Source organism: Mya arenaria, chromosome 5 (assembly GCF_026914265.1).
Source record: "Mya arenaria isolate MELC-2E11 chromosome 5, ASM2691426v1".
Classification (NCBI taxonomy): Eukaryota; Metazoa; Mollusca; class Bivalvia; order Myida; family Myidae; genus Mya; species Mya arenaria.
In genome coordinates, this window is record NC_069126.1 from 1450720 (window position 1) to 1462867 (window position 12148).

Here is a 12148-nt window from a genome sequence, read left to right on the forward strand (position 1 = left end):
AGTGCCACCATTTTTATGAACATGTCCATATTTTCTTTTTAAGTAGTGATTATTAGTTCTGTTGTGTTCCGGCGTAAGAACTATACATGACGGGTATATTCGCATGCTATATGATAAATCTGTATGCATTATTCTAAGCCCATGTTCCCTGAGTAGTTAATCATTCCGTTTTCGGCCAGACGGTCTGATATAAAGAATAGTAAGACGAACTAGGAAATAAGCCATTTGACGGATCGTAATATTTGTTTAATTTACCAATAAGATGTCTTACATTTAGGAAAGCAAATCATATATTGACACCTTAGCTAATAATAAGACGCATTATTCACAAAGCTCTGAAGAACGCAAAGGCAGTTTATTAAATCTGGGTTTCCAAATTGCTCCTTGTCGATGATCTTTTCTACAAACTTGTAGGATTTTGCCGACGTGATTATTTAAATTGCTTCTTATTTACTACATACCACTTTTATGGTTGTGTTTTAGAAGGAAATCAACAACAAATAGCGTGTCTAATGTCATGGTGACATGTATTTTTCGTAGATATTATGCATACACATTAAAATACATATGAAACAAACCCAAACGCGTTAAAGCTATTTTTGTAAACTAAATTCATTTACACGTGTTAATTCGCCCCCCCCCCCCCCTGCACATAACTGTACATGGACATGAATAAAGAATACTACAGACTGAAATGCACAAATATGTATATACACTACGGTAAAATCCCTAGTATACTATCAAAAGGAGAGCAACACAATTTCAGCAAATAAATGCGTTAAATAGTAAGTAGTAATTGCAAATACAAGCATATTGAGTGTAAAATGTGAGTAATGTAAGTCGAAGTTAACAAGCTCACTGATCATTGTGATTGTTTCACAGGGCAGGTATTATATCTCTTGTTCAGGTTTCTTTGTACTTTGATTTTCTTCATTCAAACTAGAATTCAATAAAAGAATGTCCAGAGTTTCATTCAATTCTTCCATTAGTTTCCGTGTTTTGATTTGCACAAACTTTTTTAAGAAAAAGGAGGGACAACTCTACAACCATTTGACCAAGAGATATCATTTTTGTTCCGTGTAAAATCTAAAATTGTCATCTATAAATTTTCGAAAGTTATACCCTTAGCAAAACTTGCCTATAATATATCCGATGTGTAAATACGTTTTTTTGTTGTTTTACTTTGCAATTGGCCGTACTATAAATTGTGATGCATTGCGACTCTTATATAATAGGTTCAGTATTGTTTGTAAGGGGATTGACTGCTGATTACCTAACTAAAAAAATGGCGGAAACCATAATAAAGATATGGCAGCTTGTAATTTGTTCTTTATATGAACTGAAATCGGACTTGGGGTGACCTATTTTACAGTGTTATAAGACCAAACAGCTTGTTTGTAACACTAGTATCATACTGTCCACACAGCAAACCGTTTCAAATGATAACCAAGATCGTATTTGGGTCACCAGACATACATTTCCATGAGTGTACATTTGATACCATAAAAATAAATAATATTACACAGTGTATAAACAATTTCGCAATTGCCATCAATCTATCTAGTTTTACACACAAACATCACTCACAATGTCTTTACAATTTGTGCTCATAGTAATTGTTCATGTTAAAGTTAAATATTTCTGCTTGTTAGCTGATACAAAATTGTATCATCATTCATCATTACAGAAATATGCACATTTACATAAATCATTAAAATTATAGTCTATTTGTACTCTAGCACGGCGAACATTAGATAACTGCAAATTAATATATAGTTCCACACCAAAGCATCATTTCCCTGTTTACCAAACCTCTCAAACAGAAGTTTGAAGATACCCAGTTGACACTGGGGAAATAATAAACTAATCATGATATTTAAAAAAAATACATTATGGTAATATTTTGTGTTTCTCAGCCCTGCACAAAATGCTACAAACAATTGGAAGTTAGCAGTGTCATAACACTTGATAATTGCTTCATTGCACAGGTTGGATGTCTATCGACGTATATTCACTTCTCGGATGAAACCATATTCGAATATTACCATATCCTGTCTAAAGGCATTCTCGTCATATTTTCGTCAGCAAACAGAGGATGCCATCCGGATAATGTGCCTTCAAGTTTTTATTACACAATCACATGCGTAACCCCATTACCATTAACACACTGCAGGATGTTAAATTATCATTCTCTTTAGTATCACAAATGAACCCTGTACATCTAAAGTCTCCTAATTACTTTTGGGAATTCAGTTCTTGCTTTTTCATGTTTACAAATATCAACAAACTGGCCCGTAATTGGCCACGAAACGTGATAAAAGTCATTTCTTAAGACAAACTTTTCCGGTTATTTCTTATCGGTAATTAACCATGAAGTTCACGTGTTCCTAAACAAAAATCGTTATTTTCGACAACAATTCAATTGCCATTGACTACAGATGGGCGAATGGCGTGTAGTTTGCCTATCTAATACCTTTCTCATTTGTTCCTGGTGAAGGCATATGACTCAAGGACGACACTAACACAGCTAAAGAAGTCATGAGAAGTACTGTTATCAATGATGACGTCACTGACAAAGCGTCGTTACACAGGTTTTTACCACACATACACAAATCTCCGTTTCCAGAGCCTTCTGATCGGCATACACCATCGTTCATCATTATCCTGAAACGCTTCAGACGATGGGAGCATGTTCTGTGCATATATAGTTGATCTGTAAGTAGACATATAACATTATTATAACATTACATAGGCATTACATTTACGTTAGAAATGACCAAATTTCAATGATCGGGGTGGCTCGATTAGTTATATACTTATTATCGCTGTGTTTTTAACATTGCATATGTTACTTATGCTACGTTCCTGAAAAAAGTTTAAGAGAAAAAGCACAAGGAATGTTTCATAGTAGACATATTTATGAATTTACAAATGGTGACGTTGTTATCTTTTTGTCTAAGTGGGCAACCCTCCATATCATTTACAGCCAGCAAATATTAAGATCAATATTTATATGAATCAAAGTGCTGAAAGCACTGATGGACTAGGGCTTCATTCAGGGGAATGTTGACAACCATGTTCTAAGCATTGAACAAATCGGCTCACATCACAAGGGGTTACTGTTTAATGAGCTAGCTTAAATTTTAGACTAAAACTGCTTGCAAGCTGCAAAGGAAATTTGAAAAATCTAGATAAGTGTGTGTAGTGTGAGGGGGGTGGAGGGGGGGGGGGCTAAAGCGTTAAATCAGATAAAGTCATAGTTCTTTTGAATTTCTCAAAGTCGTTAAATAAGACTTGTACAGATTAATTTACGTGGTTGGCACACATACTTCTTTAATTTGATCAAATCCTTTTATATCAAAGGACTGTTATTTGCAGTTTCAGAGAAGATTTTCAATGATGTAATTATATACTATATAGAAAACCGGTCACCTCTTTTTCAGGGGAGCTTTAAACCACAGGACCATACTTTGAACAATCTTTGTAAAAGACATCTACATTGTACACCTATGTCAGACTGCATACACATTGCTATTAGGAAGTAGTTTTTTATTTAAAAAGTGAAGAATTATTTTCTCCCTCTTAATTTGTGCTTGGTATTCAATTCATAAATTATGTTACCATGATAACTTAGTGCTATTGATAAATATTAGGCACTGCCTTCCGTCTAATGCTATTCATATTACTGCTGCAGACTTTTGTACATAGCAAAGCAAGTTGAGTAGACTAAGATGAGATGAATATCTTTTTTTAAAATATGAAATATTGAAATGTCTTTTAAATACTTTGACCATCAAATTTCATAACATGGTGTCAGCAGTTCATTACAATGCTAGTGATAATGGAATACCAAACATACTTTTATTCTTTATTTTATACCCATCATCAATCCCCATGCAATACATATCACAAAATACTTTAACCCATATACCGCTCCAGTGTAATACGGCCATATACCACTCTTGTGACGTCCCGTCATAACAAGTATGTTGCGCAATATTAAATTGACGTCATTAAACCAATGAGTGCATCCTTAAAATGAAATTTATTATGCAAAGATGTGGCTTCTAATTGATCTAATCAGTAATGTATATAATAAAAGGGTTATTAGTACTGCGTTTTGGTCCGGATATGGCGGAATGTCATATTTGATTCTGGTAGTTTTTTGTAGATTTTGATTTTACTCGGCTTGTGCCTTGTGAAATCCGAATCTGCAAAAATCTACTTGAGTCGAATACAACCTCCTGGATCAAAACGCAGTACTTATAACCCTATTATGTACAAAACCTGTTACCCCGTGGACAGAGCATCTTTAACCCACAGGGCCATTGTAACTTTGAACTGTCATTGTAAAAGACAACTACATACATGTACAAGATGCTTAAGGAAGTAGTTTGGAAAAATTAAGAATTATTTTCTCCGTCTTAATTTGTATGCATTAGATAACTCAATAAATGCAGCAGTTGGCCATTCTTGTATTGTCCTCTGTCACTGTTCTGATAGCTCCCTATCTCAATAGATGCAAAAGGTTGTAGGTTCAAGATTCTCCTGGTCCAATATGTCATACAGAAAGAACATGTTGAATGTAGAATCAAGAAGCTTTCTTTTCAGACACTCCAAGTTGAATATTACTGTAACATTTGGAGTGCCAAGAATTTGTTGGATTCCTAGACAACAGGTATCAGGTGTTGCAGTACATTTGGCAAATACTTTTCACCCGTCCTTGTAAATCTAAAAAAGCTTTCATTTCGCAAAAGTAGTTCATATAACTATATTAAGGTTGCTAAATCAGAGTTTGAATAATTCTGAAAACTAGATGTGCCTTTAATTGCAGCAATTTGAACTCCAACTCATAATGTCAGTTAAGCTGGTTATGCATTACTGCAGTTCCTTGGTGTGGGGATTGCTTTATTTACTTGAATAAACAAACAGTTCTTGCGTTGGAAAGTACAATGTATTAACATGCATTTTTCTTGCCCTGACTCCATCCAAGCCTTAAATCTTAGATCAACATGTACTTGGGGCTATGTGTAATATCAATGAGAACTATAAATTATGTTCAATTTAGTGCCACTTATGATATTTCATTCCACATACAAAAACACTAACATGTTCTTTAAAACCAATATCCTATGTTATGATAAAACCATTGCCAAGTTGGTAATTTGAAAAGACAAGAAATTATATCTGGTCAGGGTTTGACAGTCTTTCTAGACAGCTGGACTTGTTTTGCAGTTACTTTGAAAATCTTCAAAAGCTAAACTGAACAAGACTGGAGCAAAGAACTCACAATACCAAAAGGGTTTTTAAAGACTTACGAGATCATTCTCACATCACCTATACCATTAGTTCTTATCTACAAACTTAAGTCAACATTATAATTAATGTTTTACATAAATATTGCAATGAATAAAACATATTGCAACAAGTGCCGATAACATAGCAATCAAGTATGATCACTATAGGCCTAAACATGAGATTTCAACATTTTCCTGATAAACAATAAATAATGTTACTTAACAATATTCATATTTTTTACACAAGCTGAAAAAATGGTCTCTTTTTTTAATACATCACATATTTCATGGCTTTCATCATTCAAAATAACATTTCGCTTCGCTTGTTATTTCAATAATCATTGATTGTGTAAACATTTATAAATGATGGTTAAAATTAACATTCATGCTAATCATGCCTACCAAAAGCACCTGACTGACCAACCAGTATCCAATTTTGGCAGGGCTATAAGGTGGTTCATTGAAATCAACCATGACCTCCCACAATCTGCACTGATCAACAGTAGTTAATGAATTGTTTCAATTGTTCTTATTTTCATAAACTTAGAAAACAACTGCAGTGAATAAAATTTATTTCTCATCACTGAGAGAAAGTTAAGAAAAATAAACGAAGCCGAGTTACATCTAGTAGGATATCAAATCCTACAAATTCATCATTTTATTAAACCGTATTTAGTAAATGTTAAATTTTTGAAAGTCTAAAAAGTTTCATTTTTTTTGTATATCAAAGAACATTTATGTGTATAATTTTGATGATATTTTGTGATTCAGTTAATTTCATTCTTGTTTCATTTAGTGTTCAATCCCAAGCTTTCTTGTTTACATTTAAGTGCAAGAAAAGTCACTTAATTATGATCTGAATAAATTCATTATAATGTAAGGTCACATGAAGGTTATATTGTGCTTTTTAAAAATAACATTTTTTCATCTGTTTAAAATAATGTCAAATGGAGTGCATTGAAATTTTATTAAGCTGCACTCTCATTTTGACAACTTTTTTATTTTTTGTCTTGGAACGAGCCAATTTTTGCGAAAATCCATGGAAACCAGTTATATAAGACTGCTGACCAAAATTTAGATGGCAGATTTTTATATTAAAGTTAAAAAATTGATGGTTTAAGCATTATTCTTAAACTGTTAGTAACGGTTTAAGCCATAAAACATTAATTTTCGAACGGAAATATGACAAACTACGAGCTGATTGTTTGTCAGCAATCTGATATTATTGGTTTGAAGATGTTTACGCAAAAATTTGCTCTTTCCAAGACAAAAAAAAGTTGTAAAAACGGTAAATCTGTGAGAGGGTAGCTTTAAACTATTACAGGAATAATTCAAGGGAATGATTTTTTTTGTGATTTCTAGCATTGAAATTGTCTGAATCGCATGAAAATTTATAAATTATGTAAGGTATTCTTACATTGGTCACACTTTTTGAACTTTCTGCTGTCTTTTTTTGTTTGTCTCAAATTACAGCATTGACTTCACTTGTTGTTTATGAAAGGGACTGTACACCAGATTGGCACCAAAAAGTTGTTTTTTTCCTGTAACGAATCTAAGTACACTTTTTTAATGAAATATTTTACTCTTTGATATCGTTATTGTAAATAAAATACCCAAATGAAAAAAAAAATGCAGTGAAGTGTCGTATCCACTATGCTATGAAGACTTACTTTTACTGGGAGGAATTTTCCAGATATATTCCTAACTTGCTAATATCATGTAATAACATCAACGGCAGAACACGCATAAGGAATGAATTCTACTCGGTAGACATACCTAGTAATCTTTTTAATGGAAAAACACAAAATAACTGCTATTAATAAATCATTTGTAAACTATGGGGATCATCAGTTAGTAAGTTTCAATGCATTAATTGTACACATCGATACCAAGTTTATGTCAATTTTCTACAATTTTCTTTAAATTTTTGCTTTTTCATCATTAACTGAGTACAGCCCCTTTAGACTGTACCTTATAATGTCTGTGACTTATCAAATATTTAATAGTAATGGTCTACAACCAAGATTTGTTTTAATTATCCAGGTTTCAAACTGCATTGTGTATGCGATTGGAAAGGTAATCTTGAAAGCTCACTTGATATAATTTTTACAAATAACATTCACCCTGCAAGGTACTCATATTTCGATGATATATAAAGATTTGCACAGTCATTTATGTATACTTGCATTTATTGATAAAGGATATCTTTTTCAAATCTTTTATTTAGATTGCAAAGTATAACTTATATAAATAAATATATATTCTTAACTCTATCTGAATACACACAAGCTAATGCATCAGTCAATTGTTACCATGCCCCCCCCCGCCCCCCGGTCCCGTAATAGCAGGGACTTTTACTTTCGGTCCAGCCAACCCCAGCTAAAATCCCCGCCCTGCGGAGATAATCTGATGGTAAAGTCCCCAACAAATGCCCCGCACCCAAGGGACATTAGGTTGAGCCCCATCCACACTGTATTTTCCGGGAAGACCTGGCACTGCGGGGCCACCTGAAAGGTAAAAACATGGCCCATTTCGCCGGCTATCCCCGGTATACCCCCGGATGTGGGAGCCGTGGTTACAATTGACTGGTGCATAATGATCCATAGTGATCCAATCTCATGCCAAGATGATTTCTGGTCTGACATCGCGAGGTTATTATTCTTAAGCATAAAAAAGCCTGGACAGCATTTGAGAAAGACTGTTGTGAGGTTAAATCTTTATTACTTTACTATTCCACAACATTGGGTGATAAGGGAACTTTATTGAATATTTTGATTTTAATTTTGTTCCCTAAACGCCACAAGTCAACTGATTAATTAATACAAATTCAATTCTATCTCTACAATATTCGGCACTGCATTGCATAAATAACACTCAAAAGTTACACTTGTAAATTATTTAACCAAATACCTTTCCCTCGAATATTTCACAAATTTTTATTGATCTATCAACAACAATGCATCACCATACTGTATCTCTGACTGATTTTTGATTTTCATTCTTGGCTAGAAAACAAAAAGTGAGCACAAAGCGTCTTCAGAAAAAGAACTTGTAAAGTATGCACCAGTCAATTGTAACCACGCCCCCACCCCCGACTTTCCGTCCAGCCAATTCCCGGTAAAATCCATGTCCTGCGAGAACGAACTAGTGGTAAAATCCCGTGAATAACCCCCACCCCGGGGATCTAAGGTAAGAGCAATTCCCTGATATATTTTGAGGGAAGACAAAACCACCGCAATCACCGGCATTGCGAGGACACTAGTTCTGGCTTCCATAACTTTAATGTTGATATGTATTTTTTTTATGTTTACAACACGTCCAAAAAGGTAATATATAATGTGTTCGCTGAAGTTCTTTAGCTACGAGGACACATGAAAGGTAAAAACACAGCCCTTTTCCCTGTTATATCCCCGAGGGGGCCGTGGTAACAATTGACTAGTGCATTATAATAGAGGAAACCAAAATTGAGCATGCAAGATTGTTTTATCAATGGCGATGGTTTATCACAATGTCATGTACTTACACTGAGAGTGGCTCCAAGACTTTTCTATGCACATTGGTAAACAATCATCTTATTCACAGATACTGTGCACATATTCATACAATTGGCTTCATTTAGAATGAAATGTCATAAATAAGTATGCGCATATTTGATATTGTTTTATTTCCATTTTGCAAAATTGAAATCACATGATTTTTTCAAACGAACTTGTATTGCTTGAAAATTGACGTGTCAAATGAAAAATGCTACCCAAGGTAAGATGAAAATAAATCCGTTTGATGGTGGTAATCATTCAATGGCGGCTTTATTGATAAATTTCCTCAATAAAACACTATGAAATTCACATCATCAAGTAGTGATAACATGCATGTCTGAATCATTCGGCCGCTCTGATCAGAGTAAATTTTGAGGTCAATAAGTAGACTGGTACCCTGACTTACTTTTCCTCAAAAATATAAAGTTATACAGGTACGCGGCATATGGTTTTTTAGTTAACATTAATAGTATTTGAACAATAAATACCAAAAATCATGTTGTATTTAAAAAAGTGCTAAGTGCCATGCGATGATTAGTTAAACATACTTTGTATCGAAAAGAAAATATCACGGAAACGTGCAAATTATGTCGAAAAAAAGAACAGGGACCGACTTCGGAATACCAACATTGTATACAAAGGATAACAATACTTTTTTAAACCAACTTTCCTGGTTGTTTTCTACTTAGACCGCACGCTATATTCGCTTTACGTATGAATTCACAAGACATTTCGAATGCGCGACGGGCACCGCGGTTAACTGATACTGGTTTCTTTTCGGATAAAAGAGAAAGAGGGTACCAATCAATCAATACAGAGCATTGAACGGAAAAATTTCGATGCGTACTTTTCCAATATGTTCATATTCTTATTGCACATGATCTGACCGTATGCAAGAACATTCATGTCGTTAACCCGATTAACTCACTCGCTACGTATGAATTTCTTGTGCTTCATTAAAAGAACATACTGTTAGCTTGAATTGTTAGGAGAACTATCTTTATTGGATGTTTTCATTGTAATCAGTTCTGGTACTACTTTGATTATTCAAATTCGCTAACGGCAATCCAATCAAAATACAGCGTATGAATACATTACGTAAGTGAACCCCCAGATGCGGCTTGAGAATGCAGATAGCGTGTTTATGGCTATGAACTAGGCCACAAGTGCCCTAGTCCAAAAACTACAGAAACAAGCTCATTAGCCGAAAAATTAAACATAAACCCAGTTTAGTGGCACAGGGTAAACGCCAAGGACATAGAACACAAACAACAAACAATTACAAACAGAAACATGGAACAACAGCACAAAACTCTACAAACAAAACAGTATATATTCTTTTATATAATATATATGGGTGTGTTTATCAAGAATTGTTATGTTCTGCTAACTATTAGTTTTCCCTTTCGTGAAGCATTCAATCTTGTGACTTTATGTTGGCTCATTATATAATATATGTGTATTATCCGTGATAAGCTATATTTCTAAGTGATATGAGTTGAATATAGCAACTTATTTGTTGTGAAAGCGCCAGGGCGGACACAGCTACTGTAACTTTTCCAAACGGCACTTGCTTGTTAGAGGAACATATTCGAACCTCATACAAGTGATAGGGAAAGTACTTATATTAAGTTACTTAATTAACATTTCGAAAACCTTAGTCTTACTGGCATAGTAGTGCGTCCACTTGAGGCAGATGCCGCTCTCACACTTGATCACCTCGAGCGCCTTGCCTTTGTCTTCCCGCGGGTCAACGGGGTCCGCACACGAGCTGTTCTGCGCAGGACCGAAACAGTAGAAGCAGCGGATAGGCTCTGGAATTGATAAATAGAAGGTACAGAAGTAGCAACGGCCATGCTCTGTCGTGTTAATATAGAGAGTAGAGTAAAAGCAACGGGTATGCTCTGTTATGTTATATAGAGAGTAGAGTAAAAGCAATGTTTATGCTCTGTTGTGGTAATATATAGAGTAAAAGCAACGGATATGTTCTGTTATGATGATAAAGAGAGTACAATGAAGTGAAGGGATTTGTTATCTAGTGCAGCAGACTCATTAATAGGATTAGAAGGGTTTGGAACTGAAGCAACTGAATTTACACAGTAGATGAACCAGCTAAGTTAATGTGAAATTAAGAATGGTAACTGAATTCAGTATTGGGATCGCATATGCTATGCAATACAAAAATAGCGAAATATACTCTGTAAAAGAGAAATAGTCAGTAAGATAGACGTAATGTTTGAGTTGTTTTAGAGAGGCAGTAAGTATAGTACACGCTCGCTAATAAATAAATAGTGAGTACAGCACAGTCTTTGTAATAGAGAAAAGGTGAGCTCAGCAGCGACTTTGTTTTAGAAAACAGTAGAGAAGAGTTGAGAGTCAGTGATTCAACAAAAGTGAATGCAGTATAGGCTCTGATTTAGAGACAGGACTAGTACAGTAGAGGTTGCGTGATTGGTAATTAGTGGGTACAGTAGAGGTTGTGTGATATAGAAAGAGTAAGTACAGTAAACGCCGTGTAAATAAATAGTGAGTACAGAAGAGATTATGTGATTTATGAATAGTAAGTACAGTAGTAACTTTGTAATATATAAAGTTCAGTCAGGGCTATGTTATAGAAAGGTTGTGAGTACTCTAGAGGCTCTGTATCTAAGAAATATAAGGTACAATAGAACTTCGCTATGGGTACACTAATTCCTACGTTATAGTGAAGGAGTATGCACAGTATTCTGAAGAACCCCATCATAGAAATATGAAAACAGTAAAGGCCCTTCATAGTCTGTAAAATAGAGAGAATTGATATAAGATCACACTAGATGTTTTTCTCTAATATTTAGAAGGTCAAGTTGGTATGGAAACACCGTAGAAGTACTCAGTACATACTGTTGCGACATGCGAGTAGTCAACGACCGTACATATAGTTCAGTGACAGAGTGGAGGAACGGTGGTTTGCTGATTTAATTAAGCTGTTATTTGTGTATGGCAAACCTCCTTTGGTAAAGTCAGTCCCGAATTGAAGTTTACGGCAATTGTGCTACTGTATAAATAACATCATTATAATAGCATCAACATGTGTATAGGAAATTTGTAATACCTAACAAATACAACATTTCATGGACTAACAGCACCTTTAAGTGTCTGTACACAGACTTAGACATCCTATTTAAATTACGTTTTGATCTCGTTTTCCCGCAATACGTGAAATCGATGGCAATGTAAACAGTGATTCCATTACCAGAAAAAAACTTTTAACTTGCTTATTTTCCTAATACTGATTTTTATTAAGCACATCAGTATGTCACAATATTTGTCTCGGAA

General features: G+C 34.5%; 1 protein-coding gene across 1 annotated transcript in view; it reads right to left on the reverse strand.

Annotated features, from left to right (window-relative positions):
• Positions 1 to 418: 418 nt before the first annotated feature.
• Positions 419 to 12148, reverse strand: part of LOC128234723 (protein quiver-like) — a 33682-nt gene continuing 21952 nt past the window's right edge. Inside the window, exons 2-3 of the mRNA XM_052949155.1 lie at positions 10501 to 10647; positions 419 to 2713 (exon numbers count right to left, since the gene is read on the reverse strand). Of these exons, the coding sequence (XP_052805115.1) occupies positions 2463 to 2713; positions 10501 to 10647 (398 nt within the window). The 3' untranslated portion in view covers positions 419 to 2462. The remainder of the gene's footprint in view (positions 2714 to 10500; positions 10648 to 12148) is intronic.